General features: G+C 52.9%; 1 protein-coding gene across 2 annotated transcripts in view; it reads right to left on the minus strand.

Moving 5' to 3' along the window:
* Positions 1-203: 203 nt before the first annotated feature.
* The window catches only part of LOC120861179 (cytohesin-4), a 29,563-nt gene continuing 6,495 nt past the window's right edge, over positions 204-23,271 (minus strand). For both annotated transcript variants that reach the window (XM_040236834.1, XM_040236833.1), the window contains exons 2-13: positions 20,166-20,248; positions 18,206-18,270; positions 16,881-16,947; positions 15,267-15,385; positions 13,442-13,522; positions 11,757-11,869; positions 9,577-9,725; positions 4,560-4,671; positions 3,091-3,167; positions 2,555-2,626; positions 1,874-2,028; positions 204-645 (exon numbers count right to left, since the gene is read on the minus strand). In XM_040236834.1, the coding sequence (XP_040092768.1) occupies positions 573-645; positions 1,874-2,028; positions 2,555-2,626; positions 3,091-3,167; positions 4,560-4,671; positions 9,577-9,725; positions 11,757-11,869; positions 13,442-13,522; positions 15,267-15,385; positions 16,881-16,947; positions 18,206-18,270; positions 20,166-20,248 (1,166 nt within the window). In that variant the 3' untranslated portion in view covers positions 204-572. The remainder of the gene's footprint in view (positions 646-1,873; positions 2,029-2,554; positions 2,627-3,090; positions 3,168-4,559; positions 4,672-9,576; positions 9,726-11,756; positions 11,870-13,441; positions 13,523-15,266; positions 15,386-16,880; positions 16,948-18,205; positions 18,271-20,165; positions 20,249-23,271) is intronic.

Genomic DNA, 23,271 nt, shown 5'->3' on the forward strand with positions numbered 1-23,271 from the left:
TGAGACTGTGATGTCCAGGCTCCTAGTCCAGTGCTCTTGGGTCTCCCAGAGGTCATATCCATGGATCTGAGATGTGTCTCCTGTGTCCCTTGGGCAGGGAGGGCCAAGCTCCTACTGAGGATGGGGAGGGGCTGGCTGAGAACCCCCTGAGCAGAAGGAGGAGGCGTCGCCATGTGGAGGGTAGGAAGCACTCAGGCCCCTCCTGCTTTGAAGGCTGATGGCATTTCAGAGGGCAAGGAGACTTCTAACAAAAGAGGAAACTGAGGCCCAGAGAGAGGGCAGGGTGCCAGGCTATGGCCGCTTTCCTTACCCCTTCCTGTAGTGGACTTGGGGCAAGGGTGGGGCCTTTCCTGGATGGCCAGGGCCAGCAGCCTCACGATCAGGCTCTGAGACCTTGGTGGTTCCCACCTACTCCGGCTCTTGAGCCCTGCCTCCCCCACCCCCGCCCCCGCTGTCAGGTCGAAGTGAAGGGGGTTGAGGGAGGATGTGTGCGGGCCCTGGGGTGGGAGTGGGTCTCCAGGTACCACAGGTCATGGGGCTCGCAGGACACTGGGCACCACCTCCAAGGAAGCTCACTGCTTGCTGGCGATCTTCTTCTTCCGAGCAGAAACCAGGTCGTAGAAGGGGACACGAGTGATGCTGGCTCTGGAGTGAGGGTAGTGAAAAGATTTCAGGGCTGGATGGGCTGGCAAAGGGATCTCATCTCCCAGGGCTTGTAACAAGGGTGTGCTTCTCCCAGGGCAGGGTTGGCCTGCCCCACTGCAGAGGTAAAGCCTGATGACCCCAACAAGGACCTAGCCAGGGTGTGCCACAGGCAGGGCTGAGAGCCTCGGGAATTCTGCCCCCACATATCTTTGGACGCCTCCCCAGGCCCTGTCAGACTTGGAAGGAGGTGACAAGAGCCCAGGTGGAACCAGCAGACCTGCTTGCCAGTTCTAGCTCTGCTCCTCTGGCTGTGTAGCCCTGGGCAAGTCCTTTCCCTCTCTGGACCTCAGTCCTCATTTGTAAAATGAAGGTGAGAGTGGGTTTGACCTGGCAGCCTCACAGGGCTGCTGCAAGACCGAAGGGAAAAGACCCTACAAGTCTGTGGGACATACCTGGTCCCCTGCCCATTGACCACTTCCGTGTCTCCCTCTGTCTAAGAGGACTCACCCTCACTGGTATCTCCCCATAGACTCAGAGTCAAGGTGTTATCCTGCCCCTCACCTGGCTTCCCTCCTCCTGTCCCTCCACTGCCCATCACACCTGTCGAATCCCAGCCCCTGCATGGTGGTCTTTCTCCCCTGATCACACCTGTCTATGGCTCTCCAGCCCACCCAGGAGAAACCTGAGCTCTCTGCCATGGCCACTAAGGCCTCGCCATCCTTTGCAGCCTCATTTCCCATGGCTCAGCCCCCACGCTGCCTGGTCCCCACATAGCTCTACCCCTGCACTGCCCGGCATTGCCTGGTCCCATGCTGCCCAGGACCAACTATCCAGGAAGATGTCCAGGCATCCCTATGCCTGACTTGCGCTTTTGTTTTGGCCTGCATTGCTCCTTCCACCTAGAAAGTCCTCCTCCCTACCTGTACCAGGCCTTTCCAGGACCACTTAGGATCCTGATGCTAACAGGCACTGGGCAAAGAGCTTTACTCGTAATATCTCCTATGACCCTCCACCATCCCTATGAATTCTGTGCCTTGCTCCTCTGTGTTCTGGGCCTGGCCTAGAGAGGATGGTCACAGAACATGGTGGAAGGGATTTGCATGCCAGAAACAGGAAGGAAGTTCTGGAGTTAGCCCTTTTTACAGGCAAGGAAACAGGACCCTGAGAGGAGCAGGGACTTCTGAAAGGTAACCAGAGACCCCTCCCCACCAGCCCAGCCACCCGTTACCGAATGGCTTCAATCCATTGGTCCCGCTCCTCAGCGCTGGAGGCTGAGATCCGGTAAGACTCGTGCTTGCCCTCCACCACTTTACCATCGCCGTCAGTCTTGCAGGCCTTTATCTTCTGGCCCCGGCAGCTGGGGTTGCAGAGCTCCAGGCAGAACTGTGGGGAAGTGGCCAGGTGAGGGCAGGGCAGGGGTGGGAGGAAAGGGCAGCTGTGTGGCTCTCAGGGAGGCTCAGAGAGGCCTAGACACTTGGGCAAGACCAGCGTCTAGAAAAGCAGCAGGACACACCTGACTGCCAGGCCCTCCTGTGAGAGGAGAACGGGCAGCTCCTTATGTTTAGAACTTACTATGTGCCTGACTTGACCTAAATCCATGATTCCTCTTAAAATCCCAGTTGACAGATGGGAAAATGGAGGCTCAGAAAGGAACAGAAACTTATTGAAGTTCCCAGAGCCAGTATCACGGGCCAGGCTCTGAGAGACAGTGTGGCCAGGCCCTCTTGATGCCTCTTCACGCCAGGATCCCAGTCCCTAAAAGGGAGGCTGAGGCAAGCCTGAGCTACTGGAAGGTGTCACGGACATGGCCTCGCCTCCTGGAGAGCCCAGCACAGCCGCCCTCTCCCTGCACTCTGTTTTGGAAATTCCTACAGCTGCTCTGGCCTGAGGCCACCTCGCTGACACCTACTGGCTTCTTGGGGTCATCCACCTTCTGCACTGAGAGATTCTCAAGGGGTATGATTCCCCGGGGCTCCTTGTCCTGCAGGAGAATAAGAAGAAAGACCAGGATCAGCAAAGGGAGTCTCGAGTCAAGGGCAGGGAGTGAACTTGGAAGTTTTGTTGTTGTTTAGACACTAAGTCGCCTTCAACTCTTTGTGACCCTGTGGACTATAGCCTGCCAAGCTCCTCTGTCTGAACTCAGCGGCACCCCAGACCCCAAAGAGGAGTGTGCCCATCTTCCCCAGACTCTGATCAGCCCTGGAGAGGGCAAGGGAGCAGCATGGGAAGAGCCCTGGCTGGGAGTTAGGAGGCCCGACTTTAAGCCCCAGCTCTGCCTTGCACCTTGGCCCAGCCTCTTCCCCTCTTTGTAGCTGTTTCCCCCATCTGTAAGATGGGTGTGGAGGAAGACCAAATGATCTCAAAGAGGCCCCAGCTCTGCGATGGACTGCTTAGTGAGAATCTGGAAAGGGTTTGAAGAGAGGGACAGGGTAGAGTAAGGCTCACAGTGGTGAACTCGAAGTAATAGAGGCAGCTGTCCGTCAGGATGAACCAGCGTCGTTTCCAGGTCTTCACGCGGCCACCTGCAAGAGCCAGTGATGGAGTCAGTTAACCCTCCTCTGCCCTGGGCTCCCACACTTCTTTCCACGGAAGAGCTGGGCCTCTGATGCCCACCTCTGGGCCCCCACCCTAGCCCCCTGCCCCCTAGCTTGCCACACCTCCCCCTTATCTATCTCTCCCCCACTTAAAACCTGAGGGGTTCCATCACCTCCAGGCTGCCCCAGAGCTCCTCCCTAGTCCGGCCCCAGGGGCAGGCTGGCCATTCCTGTACTTTCCTCCTGCCCCCACCACTCTGTTCATCCCTTGGCCGGCTCCTTGCCTGGTGTTATGCTAAGCCTTTCATTTGCCAGGCAGTGTTCGAGAGGATTCAAGAAACACTCACTTATTAATCCCTATGACTACCTATGAGGAGGGGACCATTATTAACCCTGTTTTACAGATGAGGAGATTGCAGGGCAGAGAGGGTACATCATCTGCTCAAGGTCTGGTAGCAGAGCTGGGATTTGAACCCCAGTGTCTGAGCCCCAGAGCCCAAGTGCATGGTCATTTCCCCACATGTTTAATCCTCCCAGGGATGACTGTTACCATTTCACAGCTGTGGAAACTGAGGCCAAGGATGGATGGAGGAGCTGGGACCTGTGACTAAGAGCTGCCCTGGGGCTGAGAACTGTCAGCTGGGCTAGAAAAGGAGGCTGCAGTCTGCAGGTGGATGGACTGGGAGGTGGGCTTGGAGAGATGGAGGGTCTGAGTGGGCCCGTAGGCCAGGGCCCTGCTCCCACGTACGGCGTCTGTCCTCCCCTGACTTGGAAAGCCTCTGTGCCTGGCTGGCTGCCCCTGCCCAGAGGTGCCCAGCATGTGTGAGGGTGGCAGGCTCAGATGGCCAGGTCCTACAGTTCCGCTGCTAGAACTTGCAGCGGCTGCTGCTGAGGCACCCACCACAGCTCCCCTCTGCAGGCCTAAGGCCCTCCCTGCCCCCAGTCCTGTTGAGGAGAGGTTCCCCAAGCCACATCCTCTCACACTCCCGCCCTCCCGTCTTTCAGGGACAGCCAGCCATCTGCCCACCGAATTCTGCCACTGGCTGGCTATGTGGCTTGGGCTGGTCCCTTAACCTCACTGGGCCTGGGCTTCCTCAGAATCACTTCAGAAAGAAAGATCTGCGGTTGAAGGGCTTATCTATGAATCTGTCAGCTTGCTATCTCCCTTCCTGCTCATTGTTCCCTCCCCCTCTGTCCCCTCATCCCCAGGACAGACGGAGGGAGGGTTGGGGCAAGCAGACGGCTGCCCTGGGGCTCAGGAGACTCTCAATGCCACCACCCGAGGCTTCAGGTCCAATGGGTGCGTGTGTCAGCCGTGTTGCGTGAGTGTTGCAGGCACATCAGTGCACGTGCCCCAGAGTGCAGGAGTGTACGTCTCACCCAGTTTGAGCAGCCAGCCCTCGCGGTCGGGTTTGAAGAAGGTGTGGGTGAGGTCATTGCCATCGTCCTCGGGAATGGAGAAGGGCTCGCTCTTGATGCTGTCAAAAAGGTTCTGCCCCAAGAGAAGGGAGGGAAAGATCCACTGTGACGTTCACCCAGGGCCTGGGTCTGGCCTATGTGGCCTCGAGCAGGTCACTGACTCTGTGTGCCTCAAAGTGGGATGCTGATCTAGTCTCTTACAGGCCCCTCTCCTAGGCAGAGACCAGAGATCTCTTCTGGGGGAATGGGAATTTCCCAGAAAGCAGATTTCAGTTCTCTGTGAAGGACTTTCTAGCTGTTAGAGCTGCTGAAATATGGAAGAAGCAACTTTATAGGACAATGAGTTCTCTGTCACCAGAGGTATGCAAACCAGGGCTGAGAATTCCCTGTGGGAGAGTTGTAGATGTTGGCAATGATCATCCCTCTGTGTTTTGAACCCCCTGCTGTGGGACACTGCTTTCCATGGACAACCTGCCCAGATTTCCAACTGTTTGGGAAAAACATTCTAAATTGTCTAATTCTGCTGATTAAAACCAGGCACAATGCTGGGTCTCCATCATCGACATAATGAAATCATTTCCTTCTGTTGTGCTTGTATGTGCTGCTGTTCAGATGGTTTCCTCGAAATGTTAAATGAAAAATTTCACAAGTACTGTTCGATTCCCCAAAGTTTTAGAAATGGTGTTTGCTGGTTTTTAAATGTCTTTTCTGATCCAGGAGCTTAGGGGTGGTGGTAGGCTAAGAGAGTAGGGGAGGAGGGTGCTGGCCTGTAGCAGGTTTTCCTGGGTTTGATGGAGAGGACTCAGCTGGCTGAGGTAGGGTGAGTGGGGAAGGGCAGGGACCACTTTCCCTTTTTGGAGCCCCCACATTCCTAGAGCAGCCAGGAAGCCCTGCTGCCCCTCCCATTCTGGCCCAGCCTGGCCCTGAGGTTTCCCTAGTAGCGCCGGCTGGTTGAAGGAGTTCTGTTCTCTAAGGCCTGTTCTCTGTCAGCAAAGCTGGCAGCCCATACAAATATTCTGAAGGCCCAAGGGGGCAAACAGGGGGACAAACAGGTCCTCATTCTTCACGACACCTACGGGGAGCCCCCTGGCAGCTTCTGAGGGCCTTCTACAGCCTACACATTCTGCCCCCACGAGGAAAGAAGCTCTGTTCACCCACATTTCCTGTACCTTGTAAAACCAGGCTCCCCCTACCTGCTGTAAGAAAACACCCTTGTACCCGCCACCACCAAATCAAGCTGTCTTCTCCTGGCTGGGTAGACGCGGTCAGAAAGACAACAGCCACTCACCAGTGGTTGTGCTGGCCTTGTGTCCATCCTTCCCCACCCCTCCGTTCTCCTCTGGAGAATCACCCCCTTACTTTCTGTCCAGGTTGCTCAGGGGTTTGACACTGTCCACTCAGCACTCCCTCATGGCTCCAGGAGACAGTGAATGACTCCCATCTGGCTAATTAGAGCATTTCATCATACTGGTCACAGTGACTGATTCAGAGAGGGACTTGTGACCCACACCAGCCAATAAGCCTTCATTCTGAGACTCTAAACTGTTAAGCAAGATGGAAGCCTGGAGTTGCCCAGGTCCTCTCTGGGGAACTTGGGGGAAAGCCTGTTTAAGAGGGAAGCCAACTTGGAAGAGGAGGTTGCTCAGAGATGGAGAGACCAGATTGAGCCCTGACCTCAATGAAGTACCCAGATCTAGCCAAACCTAAGCTGACCATCAGTCCCCCATCTTTTCATTGACATGAGTTGAGAATTCCTCCAGCCAAGGAAGAAACTGGAAGCTGGGAAACAAGTCAAAATCTGCATTGCCAAATCTTGCTTTCTGGTCTCTGCAGAGGGAAAGGCTCAGATAGACATGGGTTTGAACCTGGACTCCTGACAAACTGAGCCCTCCTGGCCAGCTACCTCTATTGGAGCTCACTTTCCTTTGCTGTAAACTGGCAGGGGCGGGGGGATGGTACCTGATGCCTGCGGTCATCAGGAGAACTTAAGGAGCCCAATATACAGTCATTTCTGATGGAGATGCTTGGACAAGAACCCAGGCGGTCTGGCCCTACCCACAGCAGAAGATGCCCTGAACTAACTGTTTCCTCTGTTGGACCTTGGTTTCTCCACCTGTGACACCAGAGGGTGGATGAGCTCTCCTTCTATCCCCTCTCCTTCTTTCCCTTCTCCACCCCAGTTCCCTCTCTGGGCAGCCCTGTCATGGTGAGTGGAGCCAGGCACTTGAGGTGCTTTGTCTGCTTCTCAGGAGAACAATGTAAGGTCAGTGTCATCAGCTCACTTTGCAGATGGAGAAACTGAGGCTCACACTCAAGGACACTCAGCCATAAAGGCGGAGCTGGGATTTGCTCTCCTGTCCTCTGGGTCCACACCCTGTGCCTTTGCCCTGAGTCTTTTAGGCACTCTGTCCTGTCCCCATCAGGATGGCCAGGACAAGACTTGCTCAACCTGCTGAGCCCCTGCTCCCATCATGCACCTCTCCAAAGCCTTTCCCACCTGCGTACCCTCATGGTCACAGAGTGACCTCTCTTTAGGTGATGTGTCTGGGTCAATTTAATTTCATAAATCAGGTCACTTAAAAATGTTATATATCCTTCCGCAAAGCCACAAACATACTTAAAGATACTTAAAGCTGAGTCCTTGCTTTACATGTGGGGAAGATGAAGCCCCAGAAGAAAGCAAGAAGACCCCACAGTCCACAGCAGCTTTCTGTAAAAGCCTTGAAGAGCAAAGACTAGGCCAGTGTGGTTCACTTTGTGCCCTGAAAGCTTCTGGATTAATTAGCCAGCCCAGAGACATAGGTGTTGTGCTAAATACCTTACATGTCTACACTAATCCCATAAGCTGGGAGCTCAGAGAGGTCAAGACTCTTACCTAAAGTCACACAACTAGAAAATGGAGGCGCTAGCACTTGGATGTGGCTGTGACTCCAACGCTCTGTTCTTTTCCCTGCCTCTTGGCTGCCAAGGAGGATAATAAACCCTTTCCAGACCTCCCAGGCAGAGTTTGAAGCTAAATTGAGATAATAGACCCAAAAGCCCTATGAGAAGAAAGTTACAAGCTCTATACAAATGCAGCGCATTGTTATTAACAAAAGACTTGAATTGGGAAAAATGCCTAAGGAGGGAGCTGCTGAAGGAGGCTCTCCTGGGACAGAAGCAAAAAAAGTGGCACCTGGGGGATCCAACAGGACTGGTGCTGGCGGGCTGTTAACTCGTTACCTGCCAGACCAGGTGTGCCCAGCTTCCTGCTCCAAGTACCACAATGAGATGAGTTTTCAAAAGCCTTTCACATTTCAGGCGGTTTACTAAGGGCTGCGGATTTTAAATAATTATTAATGATTCTTAATAGCGACGTAAGCTACCATTTACAGCTTGTGCGACGTACCTGGCATGGGCTATGCCCTTTACGTTTTTAAAAATTACTACTCACAGCAGCTCTGTGACGCAGGCGTCATTATTCCCATTCTCCTGGTTGAGGAAATAAATGGTGGCCCCGAGAGGGTGAGTCATTACTCAAGGTCATCCAGGAGGTGAACAACGGGGGCGGGGGGGGTGGGGGTGGGGTAGATGGGACTTGACCTGAGCTCTAATCTACTCTCAAGCCCTCATTTTATATCATGCCCTCATTCAAAATAAATTTTCTCTGGGGATCAAGGAGGGTGAAGGGCTAAAGGCATGGCTGTTTTCAAACACTGAAGAGCACCAGAATCATTCCAGATCCAGGCTCTCCCCCACCCCCACCAGACTTCTGCTGCAGGACATACACAGGGTGCTAAGCTGCCAGGGTGGGGTTCACATAGTCTCCTCCCCTCCTGCCAGACTCTGACCCGGAGGGCACTGAAACTCTGTAGAGTTCTGGGCACCTCTAATCCTAGAAATGAATTGTCCGTTCATTTTTGCTGAGTCAGGCTTTGAATCTCACTCCCGTCTTTCTAAGATAGTTCCCAGCTCCACGCTGCCCATAGGAAGCAAGCAAACTCTGGAGGCTGTTGTTCAAAGCCCTGGATGCTCTGGCCCCTCCTTGGTGCCCATCACTGTCTGTATGTACCCAGATGGCTACTCCAGATGCCCCTCCCTTTCCCTACCAGGCCAAGTGCTGGCCACTTCCTCTTTCTGGAATGTCCTTTCCCTGCTTCTCCTCTGGGCAAACTCCCACTCAACCATCAAGGCCAGTTCAAAAGTCACCTCTTCTGTGAAGTCTTCCAGGATGGCACCCTTTCCCTGCCTCTGGGAGACTGATAATATTGTCCACTGGGTCTCCATAGATAGGTTCCTATGGTCAGCATAACATGAATCAGACAGGGCTGGAATTCACATGTGTTTTATCTTCTCACCAGACCCTGAACTTGGGTTGAATCATCCCTGGGTGCCCCATGCCAGGCCAGAGCCTGGTGCAGTGTAGCAGGGGTGGGGGCTGTTTGGGATGGGGTAGGAAGCCTGGGTTCCGCTCAACTCTCGAGCTGATGTATAGCCTATGGAAGACCTGTTTCTTCCTCTCTGAAAGAGGGAGGGGTTTGAGCAGAGACTGGGAATTTTCTGCTCTGACCCACTGAGAGTCTAAGACTCTGAGATTCCAAGAAATAGACTAGGTGGTGTGAGGCACCCTTTCGAGGAAGGTGTGAGTGATGGGTGTCTAGAGCTCCCCAAAGGCTGAGGTCTGGGCAGACCTCCTGGGTGTTCAGTCTTGGACCTCCTTCTTAAGATGGGATTGCTTGTGAAAGCCCATTTCAGGACCAACCTCTTTTGTGACTGTCCATCCCCTGGACAGAGGAGCCTGGCTGGCAACAGTCCATAGTGTTGCAAAAGAGTCAGACACGGCTGAAGCAACTTAGCACATCTCAAGACAGTTATTGACCTGGGAGGGCCCCCTCCTGGAGAGCTCTCTCTTAGATGAGCCCCTCTTGGGTCATGCGCCCAAAGGCAGGCTTCTCCTGGATGCCTGGAGACCTGCTGGGCGGGGCCACGCCCCTCTTACCCGCAGCTGCTCCTCAGGCAGGTCACTGCCGTCGTTGATGCCACGGTTCATGGACACAAAGCGCTCGAAGGGCGGCCGGTCTCGGACGTTGGGGTTGTGGAGGCTGGTGTTGAGCATGATGATGGAGAAGGACAGGACGTAGCAGGTGTCTGCGGGACGCGACAGCGGTCAGAGTCCTGGCCCTGGCCACGCCCCCTCCTCCGCCCTAACCCCTCAGGGGCGGAGAGTTGGCTGTCTCAATGCCCTGAAGGTGCACCCTGTCCTCCCGGCTTGGCATTCAAGTCCTAGCCTCACCTCCCACTCTTCCGGAGCTCCCTGCTGCAAACAAGCTTCAACTGTCAGTTGCCCGAGCCCCTGTGTGCCTCACACCCGGCACTTCTGCTCCTGCTGGGCCCCCTGCCTAGCACGCCCTCTTCTCCCCTTTCTACCCATTTAAACCCTCCTGCTCCAGCCCCCATCCCCGCGGAGCCCTGCCTGCCCCCCTGCCCACTCTGTTCTCTGCCTCCTTGGAACTCAGAGGATGCTCATTGTTTGCTACCCTGTTCAGGGCTTGGTCACGTGCTGCTTGGTAATCTTGCTGGCATTGTGGGGTTCCCAGAGCCGAGCTCCTGTTCTATTATTCAGACTTTCACGTGTTTGTGCTCAGGAGCCAGGCTGGGCTGAGCGAGCGTCTGGGAGGGAGATGATCGCTACTCTGTGATGTTTTAAAGCCCTGAGTCCAGAGCCAGGGAAGTTCAGCTGTGACCCCAGCTCTCCGGTTGACCTTGAAAGGTACTTGAGTTCCCAGAGCCTCAGCTTCCCCATCTGCAATATGAGGTGTGTTAAGTCGCTTTAGTTGTGTCTGACTCTTTGTGACCCCATGGACTGTAGGCCGCCAGACTCCTCTGTCCTTGGGATTCTCCAGGCAAGAATACTGGAGTGGGTTGCCATGCCCTTCTCCAGGGGATCTTCCTGACCCAGGGATAGAATCTGCATCTCTTATGTCTAACCTGCATTGGTAGGCAGGTTCTTTACCACTAGTGCCACATGGGAAGCCCCTGCAATATTTTAGAAGGTTTAACTTTGAAAAAGCTTCATGTTCATTAGTGATTTTACCTCTGATAACAGTGGCTCTAATGTTGATGGTGCTTGCCCTATGCTAAGCTCTTTACATTCCCTGACAACACTAATGAGGCACTGTTACTGCCCCCACCCATTTTACAGATTAGGAAACTGAGGCACAGGGAGAGTAAGTTACATGTCCCAGGACACAAGATTAGATAGTTCAACAGTGATTAAAATTCCTTCCTTCCTAAAATTTTTATTGAGTAACTAATAAATGCTACAGAATGGGGATTCACTGGTGAAAAAATCTGAATGGTCCCCACCCTTGTGGGTTGTTTAAAATTGTGGGGCTGATAGATAATAAGCAAGCAAATCCCTAATTTATGTATAACCACAAGGTGGGCAAATGCTCTGTAGGACTTGTCCATGGACGCACTGCTGAGCAGCCCCTTTCACTTCTCTGAGTCGGTATCTGGAAGGATGAGAACACTGCTGGTCTCGTAGAGTCGATGTAAGGATTACATGACTTGCATAGATAAAGCACTTAGCATCTGGGGAGTGCTTAGTACTTGGACTTTGTTATTGCTATGCCACCTTCAGATCCAGAGAAGAGGCCAAGACAAGCCTGCCATCAATTCTCTCCCACCCTGTTGGGAAGTGTGGAGGACCGATTTTTGCTGATATCCTTCTTATCCACCCTGGCCCCCTGCATCCTGCCCAGTCTGTTTCATGCTTCTGTACCTTTGTTCAAACTAGAACCCCTTTCCCAAAGGCCCTTTCTCCCCTTGACCTCCTGAAGAACTCCTATTCATCCTTAAAACCCCATTCAGAAATCAGGTTCTCAGGGAAGCCAGCCTGGACATGCTGAATCCCCCATCCTCACCCTCAGATGAGACACTGATACCTTAGCACCCCATGCCATTATTTCCTGCCTTGTCTCCCAAGGATCATACCCTTGGGAGATGTGTATGTAGGCAGCGCTGCCTGACACACACCCAGCAGAGGGTCTGGCATGGATATGGTGCTCAGTGAGGGTTGATGACAGGATCTGGCTCCCAGGGTCTGGGTGCTTGGGAGAGACCTGGTGCCTCAGGAGGTAAATTCACACCTGGCAAGGTCCCCTCCCACATAGGCACCTGTGGACTGGAAGACGCCGGGGTTGCAGAGGCAGTATCGGGAGGCGAAGGTCTCCATCATGCGGTCGATCTTCTGGGCCTCGCCTGGCAGCCGGAAGCTCCACAGGAATTGTCTGGGGGCAGGGAACAGAGCCACGGGCAGTGGAAGTGGAGGACTCTCGGAGGGGGGCAAGAGGGCCCCCATTCCTCCCCTTCAAGAAACCACTCTCCTCGCTCATGCTTAGTCTCTTTATCCTGTAAATGGGAGACTCTGCACCTGACATCTAGACTCACGGGAAGGGTCAGTGGAATCTGTGCTGTGAGCACCAAGGCTGCAGGAGGGCACCAAGAAATGCCTTTTCTTCTAGAATACAGGAGCTTAGTGGACACTCTTCTCTGCCCATCTGCGGCCCAGATTTGTGGGCCAGTCCACCCCAGACCATGAGGGGACCAATGCAGATTCTCAGGTTCTAAGGCCTCTCTCCACCTGGCCACTGGGCCCTGGGATCCGTGGGACCCCAGGGAGGTTGTCTTTCCTTGGCTGAGCTTCCTTTTCTTGGAACTGAATGATATGCACATCTTCCACCTGGATTCGCCAAGGTCAAGGGCCATGCCTGCTCCTCTCACATCTCCCGCTGAGCCTTGAACACTGGGTCTGTGTTTACTGAGCCAGTGCCTGCTTAGTAAAGGCTTAAGTGAGTGAGAGAAGGCAGAAATGAATAAATGAACAAATGAATTTTGGAGACTCCCAACCTACCCCTCTACTTTAAAAAGCATGAGAGTTGGAGGGAAGGCCACATTGCTTAGATAATGGTGATTTTTTTCCTTCTCTCCCTTGCAAACTCCTAATCATCTGTCAAAACCCAGATCAAATGCCCCTACTCAGGAAATGGTTTTCCAGACATCATCTGCAGCAGCAAGACTTACTAAGCCCTTACTATGGATCAATTCTAAGCACTTTCTTACATAGTTCTATGAGGTTGGTATTGTTATTAACCCCATTTTACAGATAAAGAAACTGAGGCACAGAGAGGTATGTTGTTGTTGTTTTTTTTGGTGACTTTCCCCAGGGGTGAGTAGCAGATATAGGGTATGAACTGTGCAGTCTAGCTCCAGAGTTTGTGCTCCTTACCCATATATATTAATGCCTCCCATCATTGTAAAACTGAGTAGCAAAAATATTATCCTAATTAGAAAATAATAAGTAATAATAAATGTAGTACACACTAAGCTATATTAATAAAATAAATAAAATAAGCACTAATTTAAAAAGCAGTGGGAATAGCAGTCATAATAATAGTAATAGTGATTAAAATGATTAAATATTATTATAATAATGATGTAATATAATAATTAGTAGTAGTAGTAGTAACAAGCCAGGTGCTGATACAGGCAGTCCATGCCTGTTATCTCATCTAACCTCAGCTCTCTTTGGGGATACTGTCATCAATTGCTTCTATTTATTTATTAAAAACAATTTTTTGGCTGCACTGCACAGCTTGCAGGATCTTAGTTCCCTGACCAGGGATTGAACTCAAGCCCTCAGCAGTGAAAGAACTGAGTATGAACCACTGGATCCCCAGGGAATTCCCTCATTAATTAATTCTCACTCTTGATGCTTTGTGTTGTTAGCCATGTGGATGATGGTGCCCCCAACACCCCTCCAGCCCCTTGGGAGTCAGGCCCCTGCCCCCTGGACCACTCACCTGAGGGCCTGGACGAGGTTGAGGTTAGCAAACTCATGGCAATCTACAAAGGCCTGGAGGACCTGCAGGTTGATGGGGTCTCTGGAGAGGAGACAGAAGGGAGGGTGGGACACATTTGAGCATCTGTACCCCCTTCTAGAGGGGGTTGAGGTGGGGGAGGCTGAGGAGGGGAGAGACATCCTCCTTCTGAATCCAGCCACCCTCTGGTCTGTTCACACGTCTGACCTGCATCACCATCCTCCCACCGCTATCTGCACACCCATGTCCTCCCACTCACAGCAGACCCCCCCACACGCTCCTGGCTTACCAGCACTGACCTCAGTCAGGAGGGGGGCTCTGGCTTCGGAGTGGCCTGTCCTGAGTCACTTCCTGTCTGGGTGACCCCTCACAAACCACCAGACCTCCCCAAGCCCCAGTATTCTCATCTGTAAAATGGAGAGAACCATGTCCACCCCCACTTCCTCTGTCTTCTCAGATCTGAAATCAGAAAGCCCTGCCCTTCTTGCCAGCTGCATTCCCAGCTTGCTTAGGAGAAGGAGAGTGTTCTCTGAGGTGCTTGGGAGCGGGGGAGCTGGCTTGCTGGCCCAGCTCCACACCTGCCCCCTACAGTCTATGCCCTCCCCCAGCGGCCAGAGGGATCCGCTCAGAGTACCCCTTGGCCCAGGGCCCTCTCAGGGGTCCCCACCTGTCGCCAACTACTTCCTCCCACGCTCCATCCCTCTGCTCCTGTGTCAATGGCTTGTTGGTCCTGCAGCTGGCTTCTGCCCCAGGGCCTTTTCATGTGCTGTTTCCTCTACCCAAAATGCCATTCCCCCAGAGCCACACTGCTTACCTCCTCTAAATTTCAGCCAAAGGTCACCTTCTCTGTGGGACCCTTTGTGTCCACACTATTTAAAGTCACAGCCTTTGAAGCACGGTTCCCAGAACTTTCTCATCTCCCTTTCTTGCTTGTTTGTAGTCCAAACACCTTTTAATTTTTTCTAACTTACTTTACATATTTTGTTGCCTGTCTTCCCCATTAGAATGTACCTTCCCTGCTGGCAGAAGTTTTTTTTCCTTTTAATTGACGTATAGTTGATTTATAACTGTGTTATTTTCAGGTGTACAGCAAAATGATTTGTATATATATATATATATATTCTTTATTTTCAATTCTTTTCCATTGTAGTTTACTACAAGATATTGAATATAGTTCTCTGTGCCACACAGTAATTCTTTGTTGTTAATCTGCTATGTATGGTATTGCATCTGTTAATCCCATACTCCCAATTTATCCCCACTCCTCGACCCCAGTCAGGAGGGGGGCTTGTCTTGTAGTTTTGTCTTGTTCACTGGTGTAAATCCAGGGCTTAGAACACTGCCTGGTGCACCTATAAGCCGAGTAAAGATAGCCCTAAGTCGTGTCCGACTCTTGCAATCCCGTGAACTGTAGCCTACCAGGCTCCTCTGTCCATGGGATTCTCCAGGCAAAAATACTGGAGTGGGTTGCCGTTTTCTTCTCCAGGGGAACTTCCCGACCCAGGAATTGAACCCAGGTGTCCCGCATTGCAGATGCTTTACCAACTGAGCTATGCAGGAAACACAGTAGATATTAAAAATATCTGCTTGTTTTCTAAGTGAATGAAGGAAGGAATGAAGGCAGACATGCTTTGGTTCAAGGTCTGGAAGGAGAGTGATGGCTTAACCTGCTCAAGCCTCAGGAGTTACGACCTTCCTAACATGCTTCATTCCTTAGCTACCTGCACACACAACCCACCCCTCACACATAGCTGTGCACAGCTGCACATCCTCATTCCCTGCCTTCCTAAGGCCCCACCCTCCTTACCTCTCCCCCAAGTAGGTGCCGATGGCTGTCTTGTTGAGGCCCTCGCCCTTGTACAAGAACTGGGCGATGTCCTGGACGTCGGGGGTCAGCAGCTTGTGCTCAATGAGATACTGGATGCCCTGGGGGTGGTACACAGAGCCTGTAAGCAGCCCCCACCCAGCAGCCGGCCTGGGAAGGGGGAGAGAGGGAGTGCCTGTGGCAGAGCCCTGGGGCCTGGAATTCTAGCATTGGCACAGCTTGTTCTGGGAATTTGTGACCCTCCTTAATTGAAGTTGCCTTTGTAAGGTGATGAGTTCCCCATCAGCAGAGGTGTGCAAACAGACATGGGTTCCTGCCAGGAACCAGGTTCATGCCAGCTGCTCCCCCAGGTCCCCCTCAGTCTGCCACTCTCTGATCATATGCTTTGATGATTCGATGAATTTACAATTTTAAGATTGAATGATTCAGCTATTCCTTTTGTCCCCTTAATATTTGTATTATTTTAAAATAGTGTTTCATTTTTTTCTCACGAGTAATCTATGTCCATTGTATAAAAATTAGAAAAAATCCCAGCTCAATCAAAAGGAGAGGAAATTGCTATGGTTCGGAGGTAGACACTTTCCCTGGCAGTGCCTTTCCTCCCCTTTCTACGTGAAAATGGGAGTGTGCCTTGCCCCACTTTTCAGATTTGACAATATCAAAACATCTCACCTCACAACCCAGGCACTCAAAGTCTGTCATTCTAATTTTAGGAGTTGGAGGGGTTGGGCTCTGGTTTTCTGTGATGATGCCTTTGCATCCCTGTTTCTTTTGGAGAAGAGGCTGCTTGGAAGAGTGGGGATAGACTGTGGAAGGCTCTGTGTGACAGGCAGATGGCCCAGAGGACCCCTCAGAGGCCTCTCCATGAGGGGCAGTCAGGAAGGAATGTGAGTGTGTGTATATGTGTGGTCTGTGTGGTTCATGTGGATGGGAGCAGGGCTTCATTTCTGTGTCTGGGAACACGGGAGATCTGTGATGCACAAAAGGCAGCCTTCTAAACCAGAGCAGTAAATTTCCAGGGACCCCGTGGCTGCCCTGACCCCACTTCCGTGTGTCAGCTGTGGCTTCCTCCTGTGTCGGTTCCTGCAGGAAAGGAGCCCAGCTGCCACCTAGCTGGGTGAGAGGTTGGGGGCTGGGGTTGCTGAGACCAGTGGGGGTGGGGGTTAGACCATAGCTGAGATCTGAGCTGTCAGGGCTCTATGCCAGCATCTCAGGACAGGCTGCCTAAGCTGAGCAACTAAAAGACACTTCCAGAGACTGAGCCCCAGAGTCCAAAGGCCCAACCAACCAAAGTCCTACTCACAGAGTGGGAGACAGGGGCCCAGAGTCACGGGACCCCAAGTTCATAGACATCGCAGCGCCCCCATCATCCTCCTGGCTCCCACCTCAAGCCCCGGGGCTACTTGGCTGTGGGCTGGGGGAGCCTCCAGCCCTGATGGCGTGGGGCACTGGACAAAATGCTGAGCCCAGCAGGGCCTCAGTTTCCTCCTCTGGAAAGTAGGTGATTGTGTCAGTTGAGGGGAAGAAGGCGAGACTGTGGAGATGCCCAGCGTGCAGTTCCCTTGGCCCCCCAACCCGAGCCCCCGCACTGCCCACCTTCATGGGGTCCATGTTGAATTTCTTGCGGCCGATGCACAGCTCTTTCTCCCTCTGGGCCATGCGGCTGTAGATGGAAAGACATCAGCCTGGACGCCCCTGGACCCAGGGCACCCCTCCAATCCCCAAGGACGCTTTCCTTGGCTAGAGCCAGTATTCCTTAAGGACCTCCAAGTGGGGTCAGAGTCACCTGGGAGAACGTGAGAAATGCAGGGTCTGGACCCCTTCCAGAGCCAGGAAACCCAATTTCCAAGGGGCTCAGCCCCAGCATTTTAACCAGCTCTAAAGCTGGGACCTCGGGAGCCAGAGATGCTCCCGGGGAGAGGATTTAGAAGGGCTTGGAGTGGAAGCAACGTAACAAGGAGGCTGGTGGGTAGGGTGGGGGAGGGTGAGGAGAGCATAAGCTCTGGAGCCAGACTTCTGGTGCAAATCCCACTCAGGGGGAGTCACTTCATCTCTCTGGGACTCAGTTTCCTCTTCTGTAAAATGGGGGGTGACTCCACCTCCGGCACCCCAAGCACTGCTGAGAGGTTAAAGCATTGAAAACAATGGGTGGTAGGAGCTGCGTAAATATGTTATTGTCATTGTTGGGGCTGGAGCAGGGGATCTAGAGATATGGGGGCCGTGCACGTGCGTGTGTGTGCATCAGTGTACATGTGTGTGTGCATGTGTGTGTTCTGCTTGGAAGGTGGAGATCAGAGGCATCAGAGAACTGAGGCTGGCAGGGGCAGGGTGGGGATCTTCTGAGACAGTGCCCTGGGGCCCTAGGGGTTATGTATGGACCAACCTTCTCATTGCACAAGTGGGGAACTGAAGCCTAGAGAAGGGAGAGGACCAACCTCAGGTTTCAGAGCCAGAGGGCATCTTCCCACAGAAGGGGCGGAGTGGATGACACCCATGGGTGGGGTGGGGTGGACCAGCTTCGGCCTGACCACAGGCGTGGCTTTTGTTCCCATAAGGCCTTTGGCTTCCTAATCCTCATCCTCGGGGCTGAGTTTTCCTCCTCCCTGACCTTTCCCAGGATACTCCTGGCCAGTGATTGGTCAGGGGTGGGGTCAGGTGGGCTGGGAGAGACTTGGGGTGGAGGAGGCAGGAGAACGGGGATTGATACTGAAGAGAGAGGGCAGTCTGGAAGCAAGGACCAGACCAGACCAGAGGATGGACTGTCAGAGCTGCTGTGTTCCTATTTCACCCCGAAGCCTCCCCTCTGGGGGTCTGATCCCCAGTTTCACCAGGGCCTGGGCTCATTCACTCTCACTCCTGACATGCGATATCCTCGAGAAACCACTGTGGCAGCTTCCCTGGGTCCCCGGCTGGCCCCTCACCTCTCCTCTGCTGTCTCGAAGCAGTCGATTTGGGCAAACACATCTGCGATCTCATCCTTCAGCTTCTGTGGATTGGCAGGGGCATTACAAAGAGGGAGAGTTAAGGGGTGGAGGCCAGGACAAAATGGGCTTCACAGCCCTCTGCATCACCACCCCCAACACAATCACTCCCACCCTGGGCATGAGTCCCAGACCTCTGTCTTGAGCTGTCACTAAGGGTCCCTCCCCAGGAAGACCCCTCTTCCAGATGTCTCTTATCTTCAAAATCCCAAGCCAACCCTACTGCCTCTGTTTGTGTCTAATTCTCCCAGGGCTCCTGTCTCAGGGTGAGGGAGTCCCCAGTCTGCACTCTATTTCCAGTCTTCCCATCTCTTGTCTCTGCCGCTGTAAGGTGTCCTGCCCTGAGTCAAACCTTCTGCACAAGCCCTCCTCCACCCAGCTGCCGTTTTTCTGAAGCACAGCTTGGTGCCAGCCCTTCTTCTGCTCAAACTCTGTCCATGGCTCCCTACTACCTCTGCATCAGGAAGGACAAATTCCTGCCCTGTGATCAAGGCCCAACTCCTCTCTGGTTTCCCTCCCTCCATCCAGTTACCCTACCCTAGACTCTGTGACCACTACAAGCCAGATTCTCTGGGTGCACTATGGTACAAGACAGCCTAGGCTCTCTTCTCGGGGACTTTGCAATTCCAGCAGAATTTACAGAAGAGGACGCTGAGGCCCAGAGTGGTGAGATCATGTGTCCAACATGTCTCCAGGAGACCCCTTAACTCTGCCAACAACCACCACTGGGTAGATGGGGAGAGGTGGCAGCTTGTCCAGCATCCCTCTGCAGGGCAGCAGCATGCACACCTGGCAAGAGCCCCTGAAGGCACCCCAGCCCTCCCTCTCCTCCACCAAGACCTTGGAAGGGGGGGTGGTTCCTAGGGGTTTGTCCTGGGACCTAGGGGCAGCGTAGAACCTAGAGCTTTTAAGCCCAGTCAGCTCCTGTCCATGTGATCTTGGCCCAGTCACTGAGTGAATTCTCCACAAATAAAATGAGGGGTGGGTTCATGCAAAATTATTAATTGAACACCTACTATGCTCTTACCATTGGGCTGGGGATGCAGTGGTGGGAAACAGACCCAGGCTCCCCTTACATGGAGCTCATGGTCCAATGGGGTTGGGATCTTGGGACAATTGAAATGACTACACAGAACATGATCAGAGCAGTGGTCTAGAAAGAGCCTGTCAGGTGGTAGGTACTTGCTGAGGGAATGATCCTGTCTTTCTCTGGAATGCTAGGTATATGTGTGGTGGGGTGGAGGGTGGGGTTCCAGCAACTACAGCCAGGGTGGACAGGGCAGCCCCTAAGAGGAAAGACATTTGAGCCAAGAATGAACTAGGAGAAGGAGGAGCTCTAAGGAGGGCTTGGAGAGTCTCAGACAGAGGGAACTGTGAGTGCAAAGGCCCAGGGGCAGGACTGAGCTGCATGGCTCATTCCAGGAGCAGAAGCAGCGCCTATCTCAGAAGGTTTCTGGGAATCAGATGAGCTAATGTCTGAGAGCTGATGAGGTGGCAAAGTGCTAGGCAGATATTGGCATTATCTTGACTAAATGGTCTACATGTTAGGAGGGTGGAAGCTGAGGCCCAGGGTGGGGATGAGACCAGATAGAGGCCACGAAGGTGGGGTTCTGCACATAGTAGGTGCTTAATCAATTGCTCCCTTTCTCTGACTTGCTCTTGTGGTTCTCTCTAGGCCCTGGAAGCTGAGCCAGGAGTGGGGAGTCCCCTTGGGAATTCTGTCCTTCCCACTCCTAAGGGCCAAGGCCCAGGCTCTGAGTGGGCTGGAATCTAGGCCTGCTCTTGGTCCTGGCTGGGTCAGGAGTGAGTAAGAGTGTTTGCTCATGTGTGGGTGTGGTTCGAGGGCATGAACATGAGTGTGGACAAAAGCGTGTGTATTGTGAGCTGAGTGTGAACACACCTGGATATCCTCCAGAAGCTGTTTCCGGTGCCATTTGATCTTCTGCAGCTCCTCCGCCTCTCCGCTGCTCAGCTCCCCTGGGTCTGGAGAGAGAAGAGCTAGGGGTTCCCTGGCTCATTCCCAGCCCTCCCCTCCATCCCTCAGCTCCATCCTTAGCCACTTGGCTATCTCTCATTTCCCCCGGGCTCTCCTCCCTCCAGAAACCCATGACTTGCTTGCCCTCTTCACTCAGGCCTTGGCTGAGACGCCGCCTCCTCCGCGAGGCCTTCCCTGACTGCTCTGTCTAAAGCAGTTCTTGCCCCACCCTCGCCTTCCACCAGCTTTTTGTTTCTTTTGCCCCTCTGGGTACAGACTCGCTCAGACTCGCTCAGCCATCTGTTCGCTTGTGTCGTTTGTGTTCTACTCATTCCACTCAACCCCATGAGAGCAGGCGCTTCAGTTATTTTGCTCATTGCTATATCCTCAGCATCTAGGAAGGGGCTTCCTAGGTGGCGCTGGTAGCGAAGAATCCACTTGTCATTGCAGGAGACATGCGTCCAATCCTTGATCTGGGAAGATCTCACATGCCACGGAACAACTAGGTCTGTGTGTCTCAGCTACTGAGCCTGCACCCTAGAGCCCGTGCTCCACAACAAGAGATGCTACTGCAGTGAGGAGCCTGAGCACCACCATAGAGAGCAGCCCTCGCTCACCACAACCAGTGAAAAGCCTGCACAGCAACCAAGACTCAGCATAGCCAAAAAATAAATACATTAAAAAAAAAAAAGGAAAGAGTCCACCGGCCAATGCAGAAAGCCCAGAAGATGAGGTTTCGATTCCCAGATCGGCAAGATCCCTTGGAGGAGGAAATGACACCCCACTCCAGTCCTGCCTGGAACATTCCACAGGCAGAGGAATCTGGTGGGCCATAGTCCATGCTGCTGCTGCTGCTGCTGCTGCTAAGTCGCTTCAGTCGTGTCCAACTCTGTGCGACCCCAGAGACGGCAGCCTACCAGGCTCCCCCGTCCCTGGGATTCTCCAGGCAGGAACACTGGAGTGGGTTGCCATTTCCTTCTCCAATGCATGAAAGTGAAAGTGAAAGTGAAGTCTCTCAGTCGTGTCCGACTCTTCACGACCCCATAGACTGCAGCCCACCAGGCTCCTCCGTCCATGGGGTTTTCCAGGCAGGAGGACTGGAGTGAGGCCACAAAACACTGGACCTGACTGAGCACACACACCGTACCTAAAAAGAGGCTGACACAGCAAGTACTCAGTGCCTGGGCATCCATACTTGCCAGGGGCATTCATCCTTCACCGTAACTTCATTCCTTCATTGGATCATGTATCTCTCATCTATTCATGTATTTGTGTGACCAGGAAGTGGCAATCATTTTCCCTGACATCCCATTGGCCACATGTTGTCACATGGCCACAACTACCTTCAGGAGAGGCTGGTAATGAGCCTTTAGTAGGGTGGTCCTGATATCCTTACTATAAAGATGAGGAAACTGGATTTGGGGGGACATTTCACTCAAGCTCAGAGAGGTGAGGGGGGCTGGCCAGGGTTCCAAAGGGGCAAGTTGCTGCCAGGGTGGGACTTGGCTGGGGACGACTACAATTCACCCGGAAATGAATGGAAGGAGACGAGGGTGCTCCAGTGTCCTGGGCAAGGCGCTATGACCGTTTCCCTGCCTGGGTCAGCTGACCCACTGCTATTCACTCTGCTGTGCTTTCTGTCCCATAATACTCTCCTGGTCAAAATCTCTATGGAATCTTGATTCCTTAGAGGAGAAAGTCCTCGTCCTGATCCTGGGGCCTCCACAGTCTCCCAGGCCTCTCCAGCCAGCCTTGTTCCCCACCATTCTCAACAAGAGCCCACCAGTGCAGCCTGCCCTCAAGTGGTCTAACAGTCTTACTTCCCCACCTTGGCCTCTATAGCTCCTCCACCCTAGGATGCCTCTTCTTGTCTGCTCATCCAAATCCTCTCGACTCTCAAGGCTTCGCTTCGGGAAGCGCCTGATCACATTTCTTAAAGGTTTTGTGAGTACAGACACGATCTCTTCCAAATAAAAGCAGAGAGAATATCAAGGGGTCCCTTTCCCTGCATCCCCCTTCTGTCGACTGAGAGGCTATCTTGGATTTTGAGATGTCAGCTGGGTATTGAGATGGCAGGGCATCGGGCTAGAAGGAATCTGGGCTCCAGGCATCCATATGGAGAAGAGTCATTTTTCAATGAGAGAGAGGTTTTGAGGATGTCTCACTCTCTGTTATTCTGAGCCTTTTTGTTCCATCAGCCAAACATGAAACAGCTAACACAGTGTTCTTGTCTCTGAAACATGAACCACAACCTAGAGGGAGGTTGTCAGGATTGAAAATGCTGACTTTTGCCAAACACTCTGTGAGTATGTGGCATATGGTAAGGGTACAACACACATATAATGGATGCCACGTTGTGCCTCCTAGTTCTCCCTTGCAGGACCAAGGCACCCACTCCCCCAGTGGCTGGTGTGGGCGTGTGTGACCTGCTGAGGACTCGCAGCTGAGTCCCTCCTCAGAACTTACCTCAGCCCAAATGGAGCTGCCTCACCCAAGGACACACTGCTCCCATTGGGCAATCACTATATAAAAAGTCAAGGCCCAAGACAGTTTTTAGACCCAAGCCCTATTGACTGAAGGAGAGGCCAAGCCCAGAGAAGGAAGGCTTCTGCAACATTGTATCAAGAATATATGGTAATGATCCCCTCATCAAGCAGCCAGATAGGTCTGTCTGACCCACCAAGTGATAAAGTCAAGTGAGCCCAACAGCAATCCTTAGAGACAGAAGGATCCAGGAAGCCCGAGGGACAGCTGACCCAGACCCCCATGTCATCCACTGCTGTTACACCAGGTCCCTCAGCTCATACTGTGTCTTCACGGATGGGTCCCTTGTGTCCTTATGACAACGGAGGAAAAGGCTGTACTTAGTTCTGGGATGGATGGCTCAGGGTTTGGTTACAAGTAAAACCGAATAGCTATTGAACTACAACCCTGCTCAAGATGTTCCAGAAGGACAATGGTGAGAAGTCCTTCCAATAGGCAGAGCTTTGGGAAAGGCATTTACTTCATGTGGAAAGAGAAGCAGTGTGAA

Source organism: Oryx dammah, unplaced genomic scaffold (genome assembly GCF_014754425.2).
Source record: "Oryx dammah isolate SB20612 unplaced genomic scaffold, SCBI_Odam_1.1 HiC_scaffold_11229, whole genome shotgun sequence".
Lineage (NCBI taxonomy): Eukaryota > Metazoa > Chordata > Mammalia > Artiodactyla > Bovidae > Oryx > Oryx dammah.